This window comes from Chelmon rostratus, chromosome 14, assembly GCF_017976325.1.
Source record: "Chelmon rostratus isolate fCheRos1 chromosome 14, fCheRos1.pri, whole genome shotgun sequence".
Lineage (NCBI taxonomy): Eukaryota > Metazoa > Chordata > Actinopteri > Chaetodontiformes > Chaetodontidae > Chelmon > Chelmon rostratus.
Window position 1 is genome coordinate 17,724,262 of NC_055671.1, and position 27,983 is coordinate 17,752,244.

General features: G+C 41.1%; 1 protein-coding gene across 2 annotated transcripts in view; it reads left to right on the plus strand.

Moving 5' to 3' along the window:
* sh3pxd2b (SH3 and PX domains 2B) overlaps positions 1-27,942 on the plus strand; it is a 38,005-nt gene extending 10,063 nt beyond the window's left edge. The window contains exons 3-14 of one of the 2 annotated variants that reach the window (XM_041952203.1): positions 3,388-3,463; positions 9,528-9,604; positions 14,603-14,694; positions 18,656-18,681; positions 19,150-19,185; positions 20,690-20,821; positions 21,063-21,164; positions 23,317-23,434; positions 23,863-24,071; positions 24,275-24,321; positions 24,441-24,566; positions 24,695-27,942. In XM_041952203.1, coding sequence (XP_041808137.1) covers positions 3,388-3,463; positions 9,528-9,604; positions 14,603-14,694; positions 18,656-18,681; positions 19,150-19,185; positions 20,690-20,821; positions 21,063-21,164; positions 23,317-23,434; positions 23,863-24,071; positions 24,275-24,321; positions 24,441-24,566; positions 24,695-26,209 — 2,556 coding nt within the window. In that variant the 3' untranslated portion in view covers positions 26,210-27,942. The remainder of the gene's footprint in view (positions 1-3,387; positions 3,464-9,527; positions 9,605-14,602; positions 14,695-18,655; positions 18,682-19,149; positions 19,186-20,689; positions 20,822-21,062; positions 21,165-23,316; positions 23,435-23,862; positions 24,072-24,274; positions 24,322-24,440; positions 24,567-24,694) is intronic. The other variant, XM_041952204.1, reaches the window with a different exon arrangement.
* The last annotated feature ends 41 nt before the right edge of the window (positions 27,943-27,983 follow it).

Here is a 27,983-nt window from a genome sequence, read left to right on the forward strand (position 1 = left end):
TTCTGCTGTATGTAAGACTAAAGTGGACTGACTCACCTTTTGAACCCAAAGAGGGTTCACGGCTTACTTTTCTGTCCCCATTCTATTCAGTCTTTTTGTTAAACAGGGGACATTTGGCTTTTGGTCATTTTAAGTGCAACCATATCTGACTTGATATTCAAGGCCTCCCTGATCTCTGGCCTCATAGGATACAATATTAAACATAACCACAAAACACCAGTTTTCTGAGATGCAATTAATACCATAACCCATGTCTGTCAGGTATGAAAGCTAAGAATGTTATTGGATTATATGTCAGACTGCTTGTTATATCTATCATTTTAAAGAGAGATAAACTATAACAAGCCCTTTGAAGTGAGAGAGATGGTTGAGTTCGTCAAACTTCAAGAAATAACTCAATTTAAGACTCCAAAGCAAAGCAAAGTGTCTTTTTTTTCTTGCAGTGCTTGAAGATTTGAGACTTGCGAAGCTCATTAGAGTTTAAAGAACTTCCTTGTATATGGAAGAAGGATTGTGTACAAAATGCTCAAACTGAACCAAATTGACATTTAGAAGCATAAGATGTGAGCAGTAGGGGTTTTCTGTACAGCTAAAGATCTGTAGACATTCACCTGTAAAACATATGTCCTCCTGTATACAGGAAGAAACCATTTCTCATCAGTTTCTTCCTTTTCATGACTGGTACTTTTCCATCCAGATGCCTTTAGCTGTCCAGGAGTTGTCAGACTTTTGGCTCTAGTGCCACTGTGGCACTGTTGCGATTTGTTCTACTTCAATGAGAGCTAAAATACCCATTTGAATTATGAATGCTCATTAATTAGTGACATCTAATGCTGTTTTGCAGTGGCTCTCATCCTTAAATCGTTTCTTCTGGCTGTCTTAGTTAGCATTGCAGTGGAAAGAAGGCAAACTGTCCTAAAGTTACATTTGCCTTTTACTCCAAATAGGAAATGATCAAGCCCTATCTACTTAAGTGATTTGAAGCTGTCTAAACATTATGCCGCTCATTGTTTTATGGCAGTCCATATAAAGTAATATAAAATACTATCTGGCACAGGTCTCTGCCTTTCCCATAACCTCTCCATCGCCTCACCTCATGTTATACCTCCCCTGTCTCTCTCTGTTAGTTTTGGCTCAATCCAACTGATTGTTTCTTTCAAATTTACCAGAGGACATTTTGATACAGCTCTACTTAATTTATATTGTTTGAAACTGACATGATTAAACTGGAAAAAACATAGCAAGATAACATTTAGTAGCACTTGTATCACAGAATCTCAACTATGTTCTTCAGTGGCAATGAATAAAAACCTCATATCAAAAATAATGTCTGGTGAGCAGATAAAATGCAGCACTCTACATCCTTTACCCAATGATGTGCATGGTTCATGTTTCATGACTCACAAAATTGGATTCAAGAGTCCGTGGCTCAGAGGAGACCGATCTGTGATCCAACAGTAGTTTGTAATGTAATATTAATATTTTGAGTCAGTTGTCTCATGTTGGCAGTGAGCTGGATGCTTCTCATTGTCCACTGCAGGATTCAGGAGTGGGTTCCCCAAACTTAATATTTTGTTTTTGTTGAATGATCTAAGCCCAGAAATTATGCGTACAGAGACACATTCATTCATTCATCACTCTCACTGCTAGACCTGAAATTTAGCATTGAGGGTAAACATACCCAAACATTTCTGTTTGGCTATTGCCATTGCTGCATGTTCTAGAAATGAGCCATACCAATGAAGGTACAGAGCTATGCAATGGTGGGGGGGAATGAAAAAAAATCCCTGATTAGTTATTTGGTGAGCCAGTTTGTTTTGACCCTCAAATACCTCAATGGAGCACTGCCTTGAGAGCTATTGATGTTATCAGGTTGTCATTGAGCAGAACATGGTCAGAAATCCTAGTCATCTCATTATGTAAAAGGCCTGTCCCTCATTTCAGTCGAAGCTTAACTAACTTTGAAGTACCTTCAAATAAGCAAGTCTACATAATAGAACATTTGACCATCTGTCACTCATTTGCTTACAATGACAATGTTGACACCAAAGTCCTCTGTGCATCAACAGAAGGTAGTCTGGCCTAGTACTCCGTAATAATGTTTAAGATTAGTACAATTATCTCAGTAGTGAGAGAATGAGAACTTGTTGCTCCTTGTCAGTTTTTTTGAAGTGCAGTTTTGTGTCAAAACTGGGTACCACAAACAAATGGTATATCCCTTTATATCATTCAGCCAAGCTTTGGCTGGTTCTGCAGAGCCATGCAACACTTGCTGGAGTCCCCATAAAAATGTTTTTCTGTAGTCAAATAAGATTTGCCTCGGAATATAAAAGTCTTCTCTGTTTTTGAAGTGTTGGATTCTGTAATCTGAGTGGAATATTAAAGAAATGTCCAAACACTCCTCTCTCAAACTTTCAGTTGAGTCAATCTTACCATACCGTACCATGCACGGATCCATAAGACATTTTAGGGTCCCTTGACTTCCTTCAGTTTTTCCAGATTCTCCTCCATTTTGAAATGATCAGAATCATAAAGTGTCTAATAATGTGGTGAATAAAGACAATTTCAACAATTCACTAATCAAATACTCTGAATTTTGAATATCAGTGGGCTGATGTAACACATCTTTCTCTCAGTGGTAGGGAAAGCCCTAATTTTCCTTAACTGCATCCACATTTTGGTATTTTCCACGATATTCCACGTTTTGCAATTGATTCCATCAAATTTCCTGCATTGCAGAAATCATAGGGCTCTACAATATGCAGATCCACTATCAGAAAAGTGCGTAAGAAAAAAAAAGAGAGTGCACCTGGAGCTCATTGGTCAGTATGACCAGGTGTCATTTTATTGGCCTCAGCTGCATGGAGAATGTAGGTTGTGCACAGATTCACATGCACAAGCACAAATTCTTACTTATACATATACATGTGCAAGAACAAAGAAGACATTAGTTGCCAAAATGATCAACCATAACCTATAGTTCAATGGGACACTGATACGTAGGGCAGAAGTAGTTGAAAAGAATGATCAAGAGAAATTGTAAATTAGACACAAGGAACCACTGCTGCCTGGCCTTTGAAAATTATGGGAAGCAGAAATGTTCCACTATGTCAATGGTGCCTTGCTGCTAACAGCCACTTTGCTGCAGCAGCACATGAACTAGAGGGGAAAAACCATACCATCTGCTCAGGACGTTCCTAATCATTGGCAGGCCTTGCTTTACTGGATGAATTCCTTGTAGGAACTGCTGATTTGTAAAATTGTGAACTCTTACTCTCCAGCCTCAGCTATCCTGTTGTGTGTAATGCTAGGTGCGTGTTTGTGTCTGTGTGTGAATGTAAAGTCTTTTTGTGTGCTAATGCGGTTTAATTAATTGTGGCGTTTCAGATGGAATTGCTGGATAAATTCCCGGTGGAAGGAGGCCAGAAAGACCCTAAGCGCAGGATCATTCCATTTCTACCAGGTAAGAGTTAACACATGTCCCCAAGGCCCTTTCATACACATACTGTACACATAGCACACACACAACTGTGGCTTGTTTGAAATAAACAGAGAAGAATTATTTTGATAATCAATTGAGTTATATCAAGAAAATTTGCAACCATTCACTGGGTCCAGCTTCTGAGATTTTAGCATTTGCTGTTTTCTCCCATTCATTTCAGTGTCTTTTGGGTTTTCGACAGTAACTTGGACAAATTGAGCAAACTGAAGAGGTCCTTCTCAGTTTAAGAAATTGCGACAGACATTTATCATTATTTTTTGAAATTCAATAGACAAAAAGATTAATCAACTGATCTAAAAAAAGATAATGAAAGTAATTCTTAGTGGCAGCCCTGTGTATGATACGATGTTAGTACGCACATAACAGGACACAAAGAACAGTGAACTTGTGGATTTTCACTTAATTTACCTTGTCCCTCTCTGTTATTGTGGTGTCTTCATCTCATTCCTTGCATGCATTGGGTTAAAATGGGGACAACAATGACTCAGGCTGTGAATGAACTGGAGGAAAACATAATATCTTGCACACAAAAGAATGAACCCGAACAATCTGCTGCATCCATAATTGGTCATAACCACAGTGCTTCTTTGAACCAAGAAAGAATATGTTTTCCATCTACTCTTTAAAAATTCAGCTGACTCAGCTGATCTCTAAGCATATAGCCAATAGGCATACATGTATTAAACAATTACACAGATTAGAGTTGGAGCCTTTGGGTGAAACATTAAATATTTGCCTATTTGACAAAAGGATACCTGGGATCATAAAATTAAAAGGTTACAAAGCATAATATTCATTATGAGCTCTTTTCTTGGCCTAGCTGCACCGTTGTCCTGGCTGAATCATCATCTTGTGTAAAACCTGCCTGGCCAAAGTTATGCTTTCTTCTTTTTAGTTTCCATTACTCTCCTACAAGGACAAATGGAAATGTAGTTTGTTTGGAGTAAGTACTTTGGGTATGCTCGACCAACTTTTAGTTTTAGATTAAGTAGAGAGAAGAAAGCCTCACCCAAAGACCCCACCCACATCTCCCCTACCAGGCTTGGGACGAGTGGGGGATAGGATTTTTTTTTCGTGGCCTTGCAGGTCTGGAACTCATTGAAAGAATACACACACACACACACACACACACACACACACACACACACACACACACACACACTCAGACTGTTTGATGAAGAAAGAGAAAAATACTGCTTTTCATACCAGTATCTCTACATACAGTCACAGCAGACTCACCATGGATACTATTACAAGTTCTCATCTATATTAAACTGCCAACTTCCTTCCTGCTTTTACTGTTTTACCCTGAAAAGATTTTCTCTGAAATTTCTCTCAACTTCCCATGAAGGATCTTTGCTCTTTCTTCCTGTCTTCAAGTGAAGCTCTGGGTGTTGATAGAAACTTTCACTCCCCCTCTTTTCTGTGGAAGAAAATGAAGATTGAAATGCCCCAGAGGAAGGCACTAAATCCCCAACTGCTCCTGTGGAGCTGTTTGCCTTTGTGGTACAGTGTTGTTGACAAAAAAAAATGTTTATTCTCAGTGCCTGCACAAATTGAGGTTTAAGAAAATGACCATTACTACTCTTAGATCCCAGATCAGCAGACATCTTTGAGATGGATTCCAAGCTATCATTTGCCTGATTTGCAGAAGAAACTTAACCTCACATTCGTAGAGCAACAGTCTGGACTGTGGGCTGAGACCAACATAACAAGACCCGGAAGTGGTTTTCCCTTCTTGGTTTGGTTTTTCAAGGCCCCGAGCTGTTATTACTTTTTTGGTATCTCAACATCAGCAAAGTGGCTTGTCTGAATGTGTGCATAGTGCAGAATTTATGCTGTGTTTTTGCCAGGTGTACACACCAAAAGGTTGACTGCTGCATTTTGTTCTGAGTTCCAAAAAAAACCAAACCTGGCCATTCAAAACAATCCTCAATGTTTATTTTTTTTAATATATACACAGGAGGTTGACTCTTTTGTTGTCTCGAGATTGTGTGGTATCTATAGGCCATATGTCGTCTGAATACTTCTCATAGTGCTGAATTCTTTTGATAGGTTCTTATGGCATTTAGATTAAAGTGATACATTTGATCAATTTACTCAAGAGCCCTAAACGATGCTCTTCAAGGCAAGACAGCAGGTCAGCCTTTGAAAACAAACTGATATGCTTTTGACCAGTTATCTAAGGTTGGGCATGTTTAACTATGAGCCAGATGGAATGCGGATCTGTTTCTTTAGCCCCCCCCCCCCGCATGATGAAAGAGGTGATGTTCTTTCATGAACTTCCAGAGGTAGGATATGAATCTGTAGTTTGGATTGACTTTTTTATTCCTTTTCCTCTTGATCATGCATATGTAGAACATACTTTTTTCCAGCTATTATGGTTGGCTGGGGATCTCTGCCTGCCACAGTATAATGCACAGTATGTCGGGCAGGTCAAATATGTACAATGTGTTTCTGTGGATGTGAAAAACACATTCCCCAGTCAGTCCTCCGTGAAGGGCAGAAAAACACAGAATAAGTGAACAGTTCCAGTGACCTTGTTGCTCATAGCTCATTCATATCACGTTCATCTCTTGTCCGCAGGGGAAAGCAATCACTGCTCTGTCTGCTCGAATGTGGTGTACCAGTACCAAACTTGTCTTTTACGTTAGCTTATGAGGTTGTGCCTACCCTTAGTCAGCAAGTTACCCAAGAACACAATAATTACAGCTCACACACAGCTCGTTCTTTCACACTTTAACTCAGAAGCTCCACACGTGCCTTTGTACAATGATATGTAGAGCCTACAGTTTAACAGCAGGTCTGACGCAAAGTCTTCAGTCTTGTCTCATGTTATTTGACAGTTGACATGTGACTTGTTAGTGCAAGACCTGAGACTTAACTAGAGACTTGCTGTTTTAAAACTTAACATGTGACTCGGATTTGTCTCAAATGTCTCAGTTAAAGTTCGAGTCAAGTCTCATGTTTTTTAAAAGTAAGTCTCAAGTCTTGTAAAGCAAGTTTCAAGTGAAGTCTCAACTTTTTTGAGACGAGTCCAATTAAAGGCTCATGTTTGTAAAGTCCTTGATTTTTGTGACCAGTCTGACCAGATTTTGTGTTTTAAATCTACAACTTTGTTGTTATGTCATGGTTTTAGTTAGTCAAAATCCTGCTGAAGAGCCCAAATAGGTTGAAAAAACAGGAGGAATTCATGTGTGGTGGTGAGCCCAGTGATTAAGAGGTGAGTGTTGAGAGCAGCTTTCTGTGGACCCTCTCTGTGTTCCTGTCTCTGTCTCTTCTCTCCGTTTACCTCCCTCAGTCTCCCCAGGAAACAAAAGTTGTTTGATACCCGTGGTCAATGCTGGCTGTGAGATTTACCATAAAGTCTGCCTCAGCCATGGCTCCAAGGCAGCAGCTTTCCTTCCCTCCCCAAACAAGCCCTTTTCTCAGCTGCGCCCATGAGCTGCCGCGCATACAGAGTGGGCAGTGTTGAGTCAGTGCTTCTCTCCTGACCCCTGAGAGCTTTGGAAAACCGTCAAGAAAGCTTTCTGTTTGAGGAGTGATGAGGGGAGGAGAGGAAGAATGAGACGGAGAGGGAGGAGGAGATGTACCGATGGCTTCCAGGGGTTGACTTTCAAATCTCTGTAGTTTTCATGAGCTGTCCAGACACTGTGTCCTTTCGACTGCTCTTGCAAGATGTTTCCAGCAATGTGAAGATTTAGAATGTCTTCTCTCATTCTTCATCTAGTTAATATCCTTTTTAGTATTCTCCATGTAGCACAAGCCTGATTCTCAAAAAATTGGGACACTGTGTAAAGCATAAATAGAAACAGAATGAAATCATTTGCAAACAAACTGTTTACTGACACCAGTTTAACAAAGTTCTCCTGAGCCCAGTAATATTCTTTGCACAATCATGTTTCTCAAAGTGGTGAATCTTGCTCCATCCTTGCTTGTGAACGACTGAGCACTTTGAGTGTCATGTTCTTTCATGTTTTTTGAGCACTCCACAACTTTCCCAGTCTTTGCCCTTGTCCCATCTTGTTTGAAACGTGTTGGTGGCATCCAATTCAGAACAAGCATATACAGTATTTACAGAAATCCATGAAGTTGATGAGGTAAAACATTAAATGTATTTGTCTTTGTGCTGTTTTCAATTGACTATATATCAAAACGAATCAGCAGATTATCACATTGAATTTTATGTTTTACCCAGCGTCCCGACTTTTTTGGAATTGGTTTTGTACTATTCTGTACTCCTCTATATAAATGTGGTGAGAAATAAGCAAACAAGTACTTCAGGATTCATCCTCTGAGGACTTTGAATAGCCGTAGCTGATTTTATTGCAATCCACCCAATAGTTGTCAACATTACACATTATGCTCAAATTCAAAATTGTCATGGCTGCATGAAAAGTCAGGTGATCACCTAAGTCAGAAGGATTCATCTGGAGAACGTGAATGGAGAACAAAATGGCTAAATTTCAAAACAAAAGCCCAAAGACCAGGATCTGCAGGAACACCCAGTATTTTGATGATCTGACTTTTCTCACAAAATTAAATTCCTATGCAAAACATTTGCTCACGTGAGCAGCTAGTTCTAGTGCTGTGTTTTCTTGAATGGTTATATTAGTCTCCAAAACAACCAGGATTCCTTATTCAACAACATTTACAGTCTGCCTCTTTGATATTATAGTGGGCCACACTCTCTTACAAGTATCTTAAGTCACCATAAAGAAGAAGTGAAGATGGTTTCCTGTCTTTTTTTGTTTTTGTCACACATCTGAGTCAGCTAACAGGTTGCCATCAGGGATGACATTAGAATACAGAGGCGGGGTCTTTTGGAATTGGGGTGTAGGTGGTTGTGGTTATTGTGTGAAATGTGTGAGATTTAAAGTCTGTTGAGGAAGTCGCCGCACATCTATCCACTCGGCGGTTGACACCTGTTGATTTAGTCTTTCCCTTGATGTATCTTTATTTTTTCAAGTCTTTATCACACGATTAGCAGAAACACAGGAGCATAAGTTTTCATAATCAGACACTGATGGTCAAAACAGCCTCTGTCTCTCACCATCAATGTATCATTCGCGCACAAACAAAGGAACATTTATGGTTTTGAGCTCTATCAGTCAAGGAAGCACAGGCATTTTTAGTAACATGGTAGAAATGGTGGAGATGTAGGGGGGTTGACTGCTCAGCGGTGATCTTCTGTGAGATAGATTCATGTTTCAGCAAGTCTGCTTTAGATACTCTCTAAACAAATACCATAACCCTGTGATGGAGGTGATTCAGTAACTTCTCAAAACATGTCCCTTTTTGTGTTCATGATCGTGTTACAGCTTTGACTTCCTGCCCAGTTTATATGTTTGCATTAGAGCTGTCTTAGTGAATTCATTAGAGAAACTTCTGCAGCTAAAACTAGGAGAAAATAAATGCTGGCTCCGAAATTTCCTGCATACCGTTAAGTTAGAGTGTTTTTAAAAGGCCTATTTGTAGCCATTTCATGTTATTGTTATGGCAACACAGCTCGTCTGTGCCTGTGGTTATTCGTGCTTGGAGATAAGGGCACTGGGGTAGCATTTAAGCTGTCATGCTGACATAATTTGCTTTCCCAAAATCATTTATTCATGACTTGGAAAGGCCAGCTTTTCACCTAGCTCCTTACCCACTTCATTGTGCTGTCAGTGTTATTGATGACGTGACTGTATTGTGTCTGCATGATAATTCACTAACCGTGTTTTGGAATAGCCACTGTGTCCTTATTGTCCTTCAGTGGACCCCTAACTTTTTAAAGTTGCTCTAGCATCATCCAAATTACAATAAGCATGTATTTGACATACAAACGTATGCTTGTTATAAAGGATGATGAGCAGAATATGTAAATTTTCTTTGAAATACTTGTAGCAATACTCATGATATTTGTTCTTTAGGTTAAAGTTTCTTAATAGATGTTACTTAGGTGTCATAGACATGCACATCTGCTAAGTTGATGATACGTTTGGCTTGTCTGACATCTAAGTCGGTTTTTCCTTCTTTGTTACAGGGAAGATCCTGTTTAGGAGGAGCCATATTAGAGATGTGGCCATGAAAAGGCTAAGGCCTATCAACGAGTACTGCAGGGTAAGTGTATCCACCTGTACATATCTTTAACCTGGAAATCTGCAATGGTCTTATTCTTTCTAGTTCATGAAAGCTACAGTTGTGAGCGAGCTTTTACATCTTCAGTACAAAGAACTAAAATCAAGGCAGAGAGAGTACAGTGGTCAGGGGAAAAGAAAAACAAGCATCCCACCCACGTTGCATTAACTTAGTCATGAACAGGAAAATGGAAAGTAATCTTTTTGTGCCCTCTGTGTATATATGAGCAATGTGAGTCGATTATACTGAGTGACCTGACCATGTGATTTCAGGAGAACTTTGATTTTCTTGTGACATGATGCCAGTGTCTCAAATTTATAAGCCACCACTGTCATCTGTCAGATATTCCAGCTGTCAAACAGACAGTTAAAAATTCAAACATGTATTTATGTTCATTAAAGTTAAGCTCATAGGCAGATTGCAAGATTTGCATAACAACCAGATTTATAGGATTACATTGTTCCAAGAACAGCTGTATGAATAATGTCAGTGCCCTTGCCTTCTAAATTGGCACTGTGTGGTTTGTGCCGTGCTAAATTCCCCGGAGCAAGCCTTTGTGACAGCAGGCATCCACCATGCTGAGGTGTCCTAAAAGCTCCCCAGGTGCTCCGTAGCTGACTATGACCTCCCTCTTAAAGGATACGAACTAAAGTAAAATTTTTCTTAAGGGATCAATAGTGTATGAGCAAAAATCAGTGGGAAGATGTTGTTGTACCTCTCAAAAATATAACCCGCAGTATATAACAGTTAACCCCCATGATCCCTCTGGACAAGAGAATTTCCAAATGTACTGAATGTGTTTATGCTGTTATGTTGCTGTCAGTGGCAGAAGAAAGACAGGGTGGGCTTCATTTTTGTACAGCGTAGAGTGTGTCGTAATGTGTTGTGGTGTCTGCTTTTCCATTTGAAATACAGCAGCTTTTTCCACCATTTAAAACGGAGATAATGTAAAACCTGTGCATTATCCAGTCCATTACATGGCTTTTTACCAAAGTGATTAATCACTTGGCCTCAAGAAAGAGGGGAAAAAATGTAACTGTACATTCTCAGGCTCCACTGTAGCAGAACTGCAACCATAAAACTGCCAATAGCTAGCAACTAATTGCTACAGTTTGACAGAAATGTAACCACAGCAACCTCAGTGAATACATTATGATTGATGTTCATCATCTTAGCAACAAGACAAAGTTTTGTGCCCTTGAAGTAAATTCAATTCATCTCTCTACTTCAGGTTGCCAGCTGTTTATCTACAGTAACCAAGGAGTGAGTCTGTTTTGCAACAGTTGTTTTACTTTTCATGAAGAGATATTTCCAAATGGATATCTTGGCCATAAAGTCACATGATTTAGGTGTGAAACAGTGCTCTGGTATTCAGGACTACCAGGCAGGATGAGCTGTTGTATCTCATTTGTCGTGTTAGCTATCAGCAGAGGGTTGCGCCAAAGGCAAAGAGCTTGCTGGTGCTGAGCTTGCTCCAGTCAGCACATCCAGAGCCCATAGGTTGTGTTTTTGTTCAATTTTACAGGCTTGCCTTAGGGCCTCTAAACCATACACACCTCCATCTGTCTCTAAGAGAGAGAGAAGAAACTTGAGGGTGTTTTTACAAGTTAGGTCTGACTTAGCCCTTACTCATGTCTTCTTGTGTTTCCAACTGTATTATTTTATCACAGGACCACTACTCTTCTCCATAAAGAGCCTCATGAAACCATCAGTGTACAAATCAGTTTTTCGCATGGTACTGAGGTCTTCTGTCACTTTGAATTAAAGATAACAATTCTGAAGGCCTCAGAGTGAAGAGAACAGTTTTAGGAATAACAAACAATGTCGAGGACTGGAGTGGCGTGGTGACTGTACAGCTACTCCACCAAGTGTCGTCTGGGGTTAAAGGAATGTACAGCTGGTGTAGGCAACATCTTTAACCACTTATGTGAAAAATAAGAGTTTGGGGGGAGGAATGGATGGAGTTGTTGGTTCGTGTCAATGGGTGTGGATGTTTTTGGAAATAGCTTAGCCCTACCAGGGGCATTGCTGCAGTCAAAGTTGTTTGTGTGGAGAAAAAAAGCATTTCAAGTCAAGTTGAATAAGCTTTGATTAACATCGACATTTTCTCAAAAATATTTAGGGTTTAGGGCTGAGTGATGTTTATATTTTCTTTAGTAAAATCATGATGTGAAAATATCAACATGTATGAATCAGATTCATGACCCACAGTCTGCAGGAATTCTGATTTCGTCTTGATTTTGGGACCTAAGCACCCATCTTTAAGATTTCAGGGTTTGCTACAACTATTTAGAGTGGAAAGGAATATGATCCTATTGGACTGCCTTTAAATTTGAGCTGTTGGAAGTCGCAACTCGCCAGCCAGTGAGCCAAATGCTATCTCACACATCAGTAGTGTCTGTCACACGTGCCTGATAATGATTTGAATCATTCAGACCTGTGAGAGCATCATGGCAGGTTGGGTCTCAGAATGCAGTGTTGGCAGTGCACTCTGCGTATTATGATAACCACTGAAACAAATTTGAACTTGACTGTAAGCAAAAAAAAAAAAAAGCATTTTCATCCACCCCCGTAGGCAGTCAGGTTGACAAGGTGAAACTTCATGTTTTTCTCGAGGAAGAGCTTAGTCAGCCCTTCTGTTGCACAGCTGAGGCTTTAACCTGACTCATATGGAATTTCCCTGGTTGTAAAGTCTTGTGTTTTTATTCACATCAGGAAACACGGTTGGATAAAAAAAGAAAGAAAGAAAAAGAATCAGAGATTGTTTGCATAAACAAAGTGTAAGCCTGCCGAGGATGACTGGGAAGGTCACGCAGATTGTTGAAATGCATCACATCAAAATATGCTGTAAAAGCAGTTTTTACCTGACCTTCATTAACCAGTGTTCAATTTTTTTATTTTTAGTGGATGATGCCTTTTTGAGATTTAACCAATGCAAAAAAATATTACATCTTGAACCCCTGTTGTTGTTTGCGTTTGTCAAGATTGACGCTTCCCATTTGCTGTATGTTTCTACATGTGAAAAGTTACTGTGCACAGGTATGTACTGTACCGTAAGGAAGTGCACAAGTAGATCTATCATTTCCATTACCTATTTTTCCTTGGAGAAAAAAACACATGTGCACACACACACACACACACAAAGGCACACACAATTACCTTAATGCTGCCTGCTGTAAAGAACACCCATAAAGTCCATTTGCTGTAATGTACCCTGAGCCTCCCTCCCATCTCCTCCCCGGGGAGAATTGTAATGAGTGGACGGCCACAGGCTGACATGAGGAGAGGAATAAATCCAAGGAGACGATAGCCAGTTCAGGACGCACTCTGACCCCAGGCGCAGTGCAGTGTTCTGGGCCGCAGGACTAGAGATCGGTGGGGTTCTCTGGAGGTCACCACTGAAAATCTTAAATCATCTACTTGGCTTCTGTATCTCAGGATATGGATAAAACTACTGTAAGGGGTAAAGGGAGTTTCTGAGGTCATTTTGATGCAAAATAATCAAATAATATTACACTGTATGTACCATGAATCAACAAACACGTACATGGGCTCACTTGCACTCCATATGACTTTGCGGCTAATGGAAAAAAAATAGTTATACTTTGTTCATGGCAGCAGTCCCACTCCTTTCTTCCAACACAAGCTGCTGGCATGAACTTATGGCCATAACTATGACAAGGCAAATGTGGCACATGGGACAAGGGCACCTTGGCTGGATCTTTGGCTTGAGTTCCATATCTGTCAGAGAGAGTATGAGAGGTAGACAAGGACTCTGCTCCCTTAAAGGACTGAACTGAAACACTTAGGAGTATTAAAATCAGCGGTAGAGGCCAGCTGAGGAAGCTTGATGGATAGCATTGAGCTCTGCCTGCCAGCAAAAGGAGAAGGAGTGGCCTGACTCCCTTAACTGCAAGAGAAATAGTCACCATGGGGTCATTGGCAACAGTTATTCTGTCTGTTGGTTTGGGGCATCAGGCTGTTGAGGTGATTATCTGTTCCACAGCTGCCCTTTAGTGGTTTGGTTGAAAGAGTAGGAGAAGCAGATACAACAGTCAGGAGAGAACAAAAAGAAAGGCCAGACACAGACTGAGCGATGACATGACTGGCCGTGAGTGCGAGAGAGAGCTCCCACCAATAAAGACAAAGATGAATGTGGCTGTTTTGTCTTTCATCTCCGGCCGTGTTGTCAGGATTCATCTGCCTGTTGCTAGTGATCCTCCGCAGAGGCATAAGATTAGGGAGGAAGGTAGACAAGACTGATCAATGAGCTGAGCTCAGAACCAGAGAGGAGAAGAGAACAAGCTGGTGTGATTGAAAAGCACTGCAAAAAGAAGAAGGGAAAGTTACTAATTTTACTTATTATTGATTATTGATGTATATTGTGAAGTCTTGGAACACATTGGCTATTGTCTGATGATGAAATAGCCAATGTTTTGGGACTGCTGTCGTTGCCAGTGAATATCCAGACAACAGATAATGGATATCCAGGTCAATACTTCCTCTTAATGCACTGATCATGGTTTACAGTCCGATTAGCAACTTGAGACACAAAGACGACATTTTGGCTAATCTCTGTCAACGGACATCTGCATATGAATGAGAATATTTTTTTTCAAAAGCTATAATCGTTGCCAGTTGGTGCCGAGATTGTATTTTGGCCAATGTGTTCTGCCTCTTTTGCTCTCCCAAGGATTATTTACTTGCATAAAACCAAAGCCTGCTCAAACATTATTGGCCAACACAAGTAGGACTATAAACGGACTACAAAAGGAAATCAGAATGCTCCCCATACAAAAATCTTGTCTCTTGCCTGCATATTCTGCATCCTTCTTACGGAGATTAACTGTGACTTTATGGAGGCCAGACACCAGATGAACACTATATTTAACCTCTGGTTGACTTCTGTGTGCAGTGAAGTTATTGTACTTGTCAGTGTGTGTGATTACCTAAGTTTCCTGCTGTCTTTTGTGCCTGCAGGCCCTCATTCAGCTGCCGGTCTACATCTCACAGTGCGAGGAAGTCCGAGTGTTCTTTGAGACCAGACCTGAAGACCTCAACCCGCCCAAGGAGTAAGTACCACACATGTGCGCACACATAGACACCCACACACAGGCACATTTGTTAGAAACCCCCAGGCTCGCATACAGTGGCAAACACCCGCCATTGTTCTCCTGACTGATGTCATGTCACGTCCTGCCAACATCTACCGTCAGCCTTCCAGTAATGAGCATTCATTACACCCTCTAATGGATATGATTTCATAGTGTTGCATTCCTTCCTGTTGGATTTGTCAAGCAGAAACATACGCAGTGGGCCTTTTCAAATGCTGAGTTAGAATTTAAGCATGTAGCTGCAGCTCAGTTCAGCCGCCAGACTCCAGTCATGGTTGCTCTGAAGGCGTGCAGACCTGCTCTGTTGTCTCTTGTAAGTCTCACTCAACACATTAGCGTCAAATCCAGTGCTGACAGTTGCAATGTGCCAAAACTAAGGCATCAGCAGGCAATGAATGCCAACATCCAACACACATAAGCACATGTTGACACACACATAACTTCACACGCGGGCCTCGGTTACAGATGTGTTGTTATTAAGGTTACCAGCACCTTCAGGGCAGTGGAGGTCACGAGTGGCTGGTTTCATAGAGGCCGTAATGTGGGGCTCACATTTTGACCGTGGAGATGGTTTTTACACCCACAGCTGTCAGCTGACCTATTCGTTTTAACCTCTCTGTCATCACGTACTGATGTGTGGCACTGGTCGTTGAGAAGTCGTCTCAGTCGGCAGGAAATTGGGTTGATAAGTCCTGTGATATATGCTGAGAGTGCATGTGGGGCCGGCAGTAAGCCAGCACATAGAAAGTGGGTTTTTCAATTGGCAAGACTTTGTTGTAAAATTTGGGTCACAGAAGTGAGAAACTGTGTCCCAATCCCTTACTTAAGAGTAATAGTATAATAAAATACTCATAATAGTGTTCAACAACACCATATTAAAAGATCTGGGGACTTCAGTACGCATGCTGCTGTTTTCAAATACATGCCATTTATTCATTAGTCAGCATGGATGCACCACATACACAAATACATGGTTAGAATTAGTATGTATCAGGGACCCTAGTACCATTTTCCATCTCAGCAATACAATGCAATAGGTGCTGGCTTTTGGTCTGTGGCCCACCATGAACTTTTTGGCCCTCAGAGGGAAAAAATTTGGGCACCCCTGGTGCCTATAGTAACATCCAATTTGGACACAGTGTACAATTTTTCACTCTTTACTTATTGTAATGGCCTAAGCAAGACATTTTATTTGGCACAGCTTGGTTCAGGGAGTCCTTCTCACATTCCGGTCGTCCCCACAGTCACCTTGACATTTAAACTCACTAAAACTGTTGAGCCAGTGAAATTGCAAAATGTTGCTCCGCTTCTGGATTCATTTTTAATACTGTAGCTCCTGGTGCATTTGACCCAGAAGCCACTGCGTCTGTATTTTTCTGATGATAGCATCTTTCGAAATGTTCTGTTTTGTTGTGGTACAGAAATGAGACAATCCCTGTGACAGTCTGTGCAGCCTGTTTTCATTTCAGCCCTCCGTTCACTGTGGGTCAGCGAGCATCTGCTGTCTTCCACAGCACTTTGATCCTGCAGCAAGAATTCTACACTTTGTGGCTTGACGTTTTATAAACTTTTCCTCTTGCAATGTTTAGTGAATAGGATTATGGCAGCACAATATCTATATTCATATTCTTGGTATCAGGAGTGACTTACACTGAGTGAGCAGCTGGGGGCTCTTGCTCAAGGACAATTAACAGGACACATTGCTGTTATTGGGATTGAGTATGAGACGGATACTTGCACCAGCCTGCCATATTGCCACCTATAATGTAGATGGATTTAATGTCACTTTGAAGTGTGCTGTCTGTTGCAGTCAGATGGTTTACTGAGGCTGTATTGCTCACAATGTTTAGGCCTGTGATAATATAAACAGAATTGTGTGACTTTGTCACTCAGCAAAGATGCTTCTCTCATTCCAACATTTTGGCCAGTGTGATAATAACCATAACCCTCTGAAATGGCCTTGTATCTGTGTTTGATGAATATATGCAACGTATGAACACACACGCACATTTTGTCTTCTGTCCTTCCTCAGAGGAGGTTGCCAAGGACACATACCTCCTTGCTCCTCATACAAAACCCCAAGCATGTGTTGGGAGAGGCAGGAAGGAGACGGTGCATTCACTCAAGGCGGATGAACATAGGAAAGACCTTGGTTTGTCTTTATTGAAATTGGATTACTGCTCTCTGCCAGTGCAGCCTGTTGTTTGGCTGACTGACAACAGGGCCGGTGTACAGACACAGCAGCCACTGTGGGAGAAGATTTATCAGGGCCTATAAATCTACTGCACTGAAGGGGACATCTTAGACTACCAGAAAAGACGGGTAAGAAGTGAAGGAGCCTGCAGAAAAGAGGAAGCACTGGGGCAAGGAAAGGAAAATGGAAAGTAAGGGACATCATAGGGGAAGAAAAGAGGAGATTAAGGGTCACTTTGAAGTGAAACAAAGAAGGGTGGGGAGAGAGATTATGAGTGGAGGGATTTCATTAATCACACAAATGTCTGAGCTCTCCATGGAATGGCACCTGTTTACTGTGAGGTTTGGTTCCAGGTGTAGACGTGTAGAGTGTGTTCTCATGATTCCTCTAGTTCTCTCACTCATCACGTCGGTGGCTACTGTACAGTACGACTCCGCCATGGCTGCTTGATGTGAACACTCCCTTGAAAGCTGAAATTTAAGTTGGCACCTGTGTTAATGTTTTTTCTTTTTTTCATAACGAGCTTCAGAGTAACATGAAAAATTGGACGCGGGAGGATTCATTTGATTAGATGCTCGAAAGCAGTTGCAATAAAGCAATCATATTAAGGATGACGTGCAATATCAGTGGCTCTGTCTGGGGCATTACATGACCCTGGTTTCACCTCAGTTCAAAGCAAGCAAACAAGGCATACACACACTGTACACACACATTCCTCCTCTATAATAACCCAGAGCATTGGTACTGCTTTGGTTGGCCCGGCCAGGGATTTCTTTTTATAATACGTTAATGGGCACACTTATGGGTAAAGATTTATTGGGACTTAAGCCTCTGCAATTAACAGTTCTGCCGATCGAACAGTGCTTTATGTGGCTGAGAGCATTCATGTTGATGCAGGGAAACGAACGAGCAGTAGTTGCCAAGGAAAATGATCAAGGGAGATGAAGGAGTGAGTTAAGTAGCATGGAAGATGTGAGATGGAAAAAGGAAGGCGATGCAAGGCCATAAAGTAAGAGAGTAATATTTAGATAACAAAGAGGGAGAGAGTGAAATGCTGAGATTTAGCCGCCATCGACTTTTCGGGGCATCTGGACATTGAATCGGCTCCTGACTGCTGCTGTGGAGTGATGGTCTATTTATCTGGCTAATGTCTAAAGCAGACACAGCAGATGCTGTATTGAATTTAACATCAGACTAAATTTCAGAGATCAGCTATCTAGAGGCTCTCTATCCACATCGGCCTGGAACAAAGAGAAAGGCAGACAAAACTATCCTTCACTCATGTGTCTGTAGCATATTAATAGAGCTAACAGATATAATATTAGCTATTATTGTTAGTTCTTCGCTGGAGTAATCAGTGTAAGTGTTGTGTTGTGCTGTGGCGCCATGACAAATCAAATGAAACAAATCAAAATCGGATCAAATGAAATCGATTCAGTTTATTTAACAAGCAGCATTAGTGCCAGTTTGCCACACAGTTAATAACTGAAAGCATCAATAGTAACAGATAGTGCTAACAGCAGAAGTTGTATCATGGAATAAATGTATACATAGCACAGTGAAACACAAAAATATACCCTTTCTTTCTGTACTGGAGTCCTTTCTGCGAAGCACAGAATAAAAGATAAGTCTAATTCAGCCGTTTGGGCTTGTGTCTTATCTTTTTCAAGTTTTACGACATTTGACACATGAGATAATAATATGATCATTTTCTCTCTTTGACAGAGAACCCATCGGAAAGAAGAAATCAGGTATGTGTTTGAAATGAAAATGGGGTTGGGAGGCCTTGGTTGTGCTGTGTTATTTTAATTTTATTTTGTTATTTATTTGAAAAAAATCAGGCATCACATTGTTACTGCTTTTATGTGGCTCCACTTTCTATGACTTATTTTCATCACAAAATCAAATCTTCTACAAGTCATCTGTTGCATATAATGTGACATTATCTCCATCTAGTGGTCACATAGTGTTACACAGGTAAACACAGGATTCCACCATCCCAAATGTTCCTGTTTCATTAACAAAGACATTTTCTGTCTATATTCAAATGTTTTCCTGGGGGTGACCATTATAGCACCGGTAACAAAGAAGCCACCTTTGCCATTGTGTCACTGTTTCTTTCAATATTCTCTCTATCCTCTCCATTCAGCTCATATTCTGAAGTTGCATCAATGTCATTGTTTTCAGTTTTTTTCTCCATTCGTTTTCCTTTCCATTAGGGATTGTGGAGAGAGCGACTACTTTCCTAAAGCGAGGTAGTAAACACTTGGTCGTGCTGTGTGTGTGACCCAGCGGGTTGCTAGTGGCCTGTTCCCCCTCTCCTCCCCTGGCCTGGGCAGGTGGGATGTGGCTCTGTTGAAGGCATGGGGCTTGCATTGGTTCCGTAATGAAAGAATACGATATAGCTGGTGATCTTTAAACCCTGTGTGGCTCATTTCTTGGGTGTATTTAAGTATGTTGTCTTGTGACAGAAAAGAAAAAAATGTTTCTGTCCCAGTAGGAAACGTCTTTATTTCTGCCTAGAGGCATAAATAATGTCACTGGTTGAGTTAGATGTGAATGGATAAAAGCATGGAGCCTTTTGTGTGTGTTTTTGTGTGACAAGTAGCATTAAAGTAAACCCCAGGAAAAATAGTTAGGAAAGTTTAATATCATAAACTAGTGATTTAACAGTTAGCCCGAGTTACTTGGGTTAACTTGTCAGTCTATCTGATCATCCTAATCCAAAATGGCCTAGATTATCTTGCCTAACGATCTACTACTGGCATGAATTCATTTTCATATGTCCAAAGTCTTTTGCTCTGACAGTAGCTAACTGTGATTCTTTGCTAAAAATTAAACAGTGCCTCATATTAGTTTGGATATGTTTGCACTACTAATATTCAAATTTCTGATTCCTAATTTAGATTTTATTCCAGATGTTTAATTACAGCCATACGCAAAGGCATGAATATTGTTAAAACTGTCAACCAAAAATTATTTTGTTTTCAGTTATTTCTATATGTACATTGAATTTAATCCCTCAGGTTTTGGTGTGAGCTCTCGTGTGATTAAGTTGATTTTTCTCAGGCTGGCTTGGTGCTAACATTGGTGGTGGGTCCTGGTGGTGCTGGTTTGTTTCTGTGTGGAAGTCACAGCCATGTTGATGATTGACTTAACCATCGACACTTTTGAAATCCCTGCCTTTCACTCCCATTCTCTAAATCTCCAATTATTCCTCTGCCAGCTCATTGTTTCCCTCACGCCGTCTCTCCAATCACGTCCACTACCTCCTCCGCTTCATGTCTGGGTGAATCTCCATACTCCGAATAAGCCTCCTCTCACTTTTGACTTAAAAGCTTTTGCGCAAATTGTGACCTTGGAATTCTAAATGGCATTTCATGAAAAATGAATTGTTCACTTATTATAGCTCTCCAGGTGCATTTTGGCTGTTTTGTAAAGACCATGGTTAAATTGAATTTTCAGTTAAGTTCTTCAAAGTGCCTATAAAATCTGACATTTTAAAAGGTCACATTCCCTCCAGTCAGTGAGATGCCAGGAATTTTTAAAGGTCAATATCTCTTATCTCTAATGATTCCAAGTTCAGGAACATTCCTTTAATATCACATTAACAAATATTACACACATCCTCAGTGAAAAGCAGGAGGTGGAGGCTTATTTACATTATTGGGATTTCATCCTTAGCCTGTCTAACAGCAAAGGAGCAGGAATGAACAAAGAGCTAAATGAGCCTCTCTTCTGACTTGTCCCTCTCAACAGGAGATTCCACCTCAGCAGACCCTCTCCTCCTCGACCAGTACGTGGCAGTAACAGACTATGAGAAGCAGGAGAGCTCTGAGATCAGCCTGCATGTGGGTCAGGTGGTGGAGGTCATTGAGAAAAATGAGTCAGGTAAGGCCTGCACAGCATCCAGTATACTCAAGTTTATATTCTGCGAAGGTTGCTGGTTTAAATCGAAGAACAGCTTGGGAATGACATTTGGATTATGTGATTCCTTATCGTACGTGTTTGATGAAATATGAAATTGAAAGAGCACAAATCCGTCATTTATTTCAACAGCGAATAACCACAAATCCTTAAATTCTCTCAGGATATTTTTTTATGTCAATGTGTTTATATTCTGCTCCTTTAGGGTGGTGGTTTGTTAGTTCAGAAGATGCCCAGGGCTGGGTCCCTGCCACCTGCCTTGAGGCACAGGATGACCCTGATGACTTCACTTTTCCAGGGGAAGAAGGTACATAAAACTTTCCATCTGGGTGCTATTATTGAGATTCAATATTCACCTGAAGGAAGAGTTTATAATGTAAAAATGTAAAGATGCCATTTAGTATTTACTCTCAAACTCAACTGTAGATGTAAGTAATTTCTTACCCTTGGAATAATGAAATCAAGTATAAGCTAAACTGTACTTGTATGCAATTTTGACAAAAAATGTTTTGTGATATTGTCTTTCTGTTGGATTCAAAAGGGCAACACACACCACACGTAGCACCACAATTTTGACGCATGTACCACATACCAGATACTCCAAAACTGACAGCATTGCGGCTTTTCTGCTGAGCTGTGTTGACACCAAGACCCAGCCAGTGTGTGGGGAATATGTGAGGGTGTGCATTATATTCTGCTGGTGTGTGTTGCCCTAGAGAACAGCAATCTAAATATGTTGAAATACCTAAATTATAGAGCACTCATGAATATACGTAAATAGAACATTACAAGGTGAAAAAAAACAAATAGGTAAATAAACGCTTTCTGGCATGAATTCTATAAAAAAGCCAGATGTAGGTGATACTGTAATGATACTATACAGCATATAGTAGCAGCCCTGCTAAGCAAAGAAGGGTACGCAGCCAATATGTAAATTACAGAGCATATTTCAAGTCTTGGCGAGGCTGAGAAGTCTGTGGTTTCAAAGTGGACATTGAGCTGGCTGTCCTGTCTTCTTTGGGCAGGTCACCCCTTACAGCCCTGGAATTAGAGTCATCCACATTTAACGTCCACATCCATTGACATTGTCGCAGATGAAAGATAAAAATAGAAGCAAGTAAATTAGCAATTGAACACATTACATGCAGAATAAATAAGTTGTCCCTGTGCAAGTCAGCATCAGCTTTGCAAGTTCTCCACTAATAAGAAAGATTTAATTAAATAGTCCCAAGACCACGTTCAGGGCAAACATCATCCTGTAGACCCTAATTAACCATGAACTATGTGGTTCATAACCTACAGTTATAAATTAAGCAGCCTTCTGTGGTAGTAACATGGTACAGTTCTATCCCAACATACTGGTAAGGAGAACAGATGGGGTTTGAGGGTTTGGGGTTTTTCAGCATGGATGGAACCTGTAACACTAAATGATTCAAATGTACACAAACCCGGAGGGATCAAAAAAACACCAGGCCTGCCAGGAGGAGAACTTTGACTCCTACCAGGCCCACCAAAACTGACAATGCTTTCATTTAGGATGAAAACATCCACCAGATGGCTTATGTAATGTTCACTTCCTATTTTGCCCCACTTACTGTGCTGGGATGTCAGTGCCTCGGAGATTCTGGTCACTGCCAAGGCACATGGGTCGTCGCAGAACTTTAGGGGATCTATTCAGCACAGGCTTTGGGCAAGGTGGAGCGCACGCCTTTCTTCTCCCCCTATTCTAAATGTGTGTGTGCACACACATGCATACACAACTGTGTGCATGTCTGTCCATGTGTATGCATGACATGTTTGCTGCATGACAGATCCAAGCATGTAAATTAAATCCTTGCATGCAAAGTGGATTGTGCATTTTATCTGATAGAAATAAATGTGTACTATAGCATTTCAATTAACCAGCATTAAACACTTGTTAGATCTGTAGTATTACATAGAACTGTAATATACAATAATAATATAACTAGCTACTATATTTCTAGTAGAGTAACAAGTTTGTCCTGTTTGTTGTCAGTATTTGTGGAGGATGAATGTGTGTTTTATGTGTCATACATGTGTGTATCTTACATCTTCTCACTCCATAAGATGCTGCTCAAGCCTTGCCTCATTTTATTCGTACCAATTACAGTATCTCATCCTAAATCACTAATGGAAGGTGTCGTGATAGAGAAATGATTTTGAACCTTTTCATTAAAAGGTTGCAGACATTTTTACTGCATACCAACAACAGGAAACTTAAACAATTTCATGAACCTGCAGTCTGAATTTTAGGATTGTTACAGATTGCATCTTAAATTCTGCAAGCCATTGTAATCCAAGCGGGCCACTGTGCGTTTGTCTCCCAAGCTATTACCCTACATCAGCATTTATGTGTTCCCCTATTTGTGAGCCTATACACAGTAATCGTCAGGCATTATGTTCTTATATTTAACAGTACTGTATTTTTCTGACTCCAGAGGAGAAGTACTCAGTGATTTACCCGTACTCGGCCAGGGACGAGGATGAGATTGACCTGGAGAGGGGCATGATTGTCGAGGTGATTCAGAAGAACTTGGAGGGCTGGTGGAAGATCAGGTAATAAAATCAATGACTTGAACTCTGGAAGAGCAAATATCATAAACATATTTAAAAAAAAAAAATACAAAAGAGACAAGTTAATGTGTTTTGAACAAGACAGTATTGCACTATTAGTATAAATGTAGCACCAGTTGTAGGTACTGCATATGTACTGCCATTACCTTTAATTGAGTTCAAGTGTTCTGTGTAGTTTTTATCTATTCTTATTTTTATTTTCTGAACTTATTAAGTCTATTTTTCTGTACCTACTTCTGAACTTCTGCTGCTGTAACTCCCAATTTTCCCTTCTGGGGCATCAATAAAAGAGTATTGAATCTTACCATGAATTAAGATTAATTTCAGACCTTAGATAATAATGAGGGAAAGAAAAACTGACTGATCTCATTGCACAGACTCAGTTTTTCGTTCATCTCTCCTCCACTCAGGTACCAGGGCCGTGAGGGCTGGGCCCCAGCCTCCTACCTGAAGAAGTCTGACATCCAGAGCCAGAAGCAGTCAGCAGGGGCTGCTGCTCATGCCAGTACCAACGACCTAGACGGGGTTTCGAAACAAAACCAGCAAAACAATGCGGCCAGAGAGAACCGAGACAGCAGCCAGAAAGAAAACCGACTCTCATTTTTCTCCGACAACAAAAGTAGGCAGTGAATTTCAAATCCAGTTAACTGTTGTTTGCTCTTTATCTGTTTTACTGCAGCAACACTTAATATCTTTGTAAAAAAAAACTCTAAAAGGTATTGATTTGCTATAGGCTCCAGTCTTGTTGTCCAGCTACAGTCAGCACACCCAGCATTCAACACCACTAACAAATTTATGACTTTATGTCCTTTTCCTCCACAGAAGTGGGATCAAGACACAGACCTCCTCCACGCAGAGATCTTACCATTGTAAGAGATCCTGTTCAAATCTCCATTTGACAAAGAGGGGATTCTGTTGTATTGGACGATGGTGTTGCACTCTATTTTTCATGAACTTAACCTCCATGTGTCTTTCTCATCTTCCACAGCCACGTGGTACAAACCTACCCAAGCCCCCCATTCCTCCTCAGGTTGAGGAAGAGTTCTACACCATAGCGGACTTCCAGACCACCATTCCTGATGGTATTAGCTTCCAAGCTGGAGTCAAAGTTGAGGTGGGTCAATTACATCCCCACAGCTCTATAAAAATAAAGAATGTAGTGAAACGTTTGCTTTGAATAAAGATTTGTCTTTCATTTATTTCTGCCATTAATTTCAATGTGTGTTTTTTTCCACTTACCAGGTGATTGAGAAAAATGCCAGTGGTTGGTGGTACATCCAGATAGATGACAAAGAGGGCTGGGCCCCGGCCAACTTCATTGACAAGTACAAGAAGACCAGCAATGCCCTGCGACCTAATTTCCTTGCCCCTCTTCCCAATGAGATGGAGAAGCTGAGACTGGAAGACGGCGGTTCCTCAAGTGTTTCAGGCACAGACGAAAGCTGGTCCAAGCCTTTACCAGATGAGCCAACCACAGCCTCGGAGTCCTGTGCCCGGCCTAAACTGAGAGATTGGAAGTCCAGTGCCAGCAAAGGGGCCTCTGGGCCTTTACCCCCAGCCCCAGCTGCCCCTCCAGTCGAAGAGAAACCAGCTCTGCCACCTCGAAGGGAGTCCATTAATAAGAGCTTTGAATTGGAGGTAGCAGAGAAACCGAGATCTGATCATTCCAAACCTTTGCCCCCAAAACCCCCAGCTCCTGGGGTCATCATGCCACTGGTTACACCCAAGGCAGCCCCCTTCAAACAGGACAAACCGCCAGATGCCAAGAAAGAAGATAAGAGCAAACCACTTCTCCTTCGGAATGAGATGGGTCTTGAATGTGGCCACAAGGTCTCAGCCAAAGAGGTGAAGAAGTTTAATCTGAAACCGGTACCCAAACACCCACCAAAACCCAAATCAGAAGCACAGGAGGAGAAAGCAGAGGCCACCGGCCCAGCAGTGTTCATGAAGCCGAAGCCAGTGATCCGACCTAAACCTGTTCCAGCTGCCAAACCAGATCCTCCAGCAGAAAACAAACTGGACATCACCAACCTGAGAAGCAAGCTGAGGCCACCAAAACCTGCAGACCCCGGCTCTGCATCTGACGCCACTGCAGCAGTGAATAGTTCTCAACCCAGTCAACCCCCCAGCTCTCCCCCCATCCATATCCCTACCCTCAATAATGGCAAGCACTGTGACGAGCCAAAACTCCCCCCAAAACACATCAATGGTCACAGCCAGGAGAGCTCATCACCCCCTGCAAAACCAGCAGTGCCTCCCCACAAGGAACCCCCTCAAAGACCCCCCTCCATGGCTCCGAGGAGACCTCCTCCTCCAAAGAAGGAGAACCCATCCAGCCCAACTGAGCTCAAACCTCCTCCTGCTCTAAAAGAAGCCCAGGACATACCCAAGGCCCCACCACCCCAACTCAGCAGACCCCCACCCCCGAAACCCAAAGGGTTTGCTCTGGCGCCTCCAAACAAAGAGAAAGAAGAGCCCAAAGCGAACAAAGTCCCGATTCCTCCCAAGCCCCTGGTGAAGAGCGAGAAGCCCGGCCCGCCCAAGGACAAGCTTCCACCTTTACTCAAGGACCCCAGTAAGGATGAGCTGTATCTAGCTGTGGCGGACTTTGAAGGGGATGAAAACACATCCAGCTTCAAGGTGGGTACAGTGTTCGAGGTGCTGGAAAAAAACGGCAGCGGCTGGTGGTTCTGTAAAAACGTACGAGAAGAAGTCGAGGGCTGGATCCCCTCGAATTACCTGAGCAAGAAACCTTAGTTTGAACGTGCTCTCAAACCATCGCCATAAGAATAAATAAACTAAGGTTTTAAATGAACAAAATATCACTAGTTTTTAGCTTATTAGCATTTTCTTTTTTATTTATAGGTACCTTTTTTTAATTGACACATTTTTGTTACGTTTCATTTTGATAAAAATATTCTACCTAAACTGAACCAGCAATAACACATCACCTTTGTGGGGTCTTGTGATGTTTACTTCTTTTTTTTAATCTAAATATTACATGAACTCTTAGGTAAAGAGGTTAGACGCTAGAACAGCAGCAAATGTATCTCCACCCATGCCTTCTATGATACGGTGCCTCTATGTTATATGCAAAGTGCTTCAGCACTTAATATACTGTATGCAACAGTAGATATAGTCCTTCTCTCCTAAAAACCTTTGACTAGAAACCTAAAATCTGCATAGCAGGAGAATACACTAGACGTTCAAATCCAGTCAGTCTTTCCCCAGCAGTAGACGAAAAAACCTCTTAGACAAAGACTGCACACAAACTCACTGGGGGAGTTCAATGACTACATATATCTGAGCTTTCAAGTGCTATTAGCTGTTACTAAAAGAGATGTCTTTGCCAAGTAGAAGTGCTGTTTGTTATAGTAGAAACATGCATATTAGTTTTCCGTGCTATCGTAACGCTTTCTTCGTCGACTGCGTAATTAATGTTGCAGTGACTTGTAACAGATGTGCACTTTGTCCGTCATTTCAGAGGAGGTAAGTTTAAGGTTTGCACACGCTGAAGGAAGGTGGAAGAATGCCACAGTGCATTTCATTTCTTAGTTTTAGTTGTCATTTTATTAGCCAAGTTTTGTTTTATACTCACTGTAACAAATGTCCACCAATGTAAAAGATGAGGCTAGAACATCCAGATGTCTGACCTAAGAAATGAGAAATTGGAGATCTACAGTGATTTGTGCAATGATTTACAGTATTGTAAGTGTACAGTCTGTTCTTAACCGAAGTTTGGTGCTCAAATAACAGCAAAGTATGACCATTGTATAAAAAATAATGTTTTACATTAATGCTTGACTGGTCTCAAGCATGGTCAGTATAGCAAATTATTTTTTATTGTACAGAAATGAGAGGCATATCTTAGCTGTTGTCACTTTTCTCTGATGGCCCATCTGTTCTTTCACTCTGTACTGATGAAGGGATTAGAAGGAGGAAAGAGCCAAGAAGGAATTTGGTTGGTTGATTTGTGGGATTTTCCGATGAGAGGAAATGCAGACAGTTGTGTTGTTTCTGTCGAGAGATAAATGAAAAACAAGTATGTGAAAGAACTGGCTGCTAATTTCACAAGTGGTCCAGAAACGATTGTCTTCTATACATTCATAAAGTGTTTAGGTTTACTGAATAAATAAGCAAAATTGGAAAATAAAATGTTCATGGTTGGTAATACAATCAGACAAGGCTTAAAGCTGTAACACTGATTCTTGTTCTGCTTCTAGTCGCTATAATGTTATTCAACCTTCCACCCACGTTTTAGAAAGAAATGACAGCAACTAGAAAAAAAGGGCGAGTTTTCAACATGCTGTACTCATCTTCAGGTGTGTTAGATGGATAAATGCAAGAAGGTGCAGTACAGTGCGAGACAAATGGGTTGATGGTGTCGTCATTTCAGTATTGTAATCTTATTTACTTTTTTGCTATGTATTTTTCATTACATTGAGTCTCCTTTTACTTAAGTCAATAAAAGTTTCTGATTTTTCAGTTCAGATGTCACACTGTCTGAATCTATTTATACAGCCAATGGTCT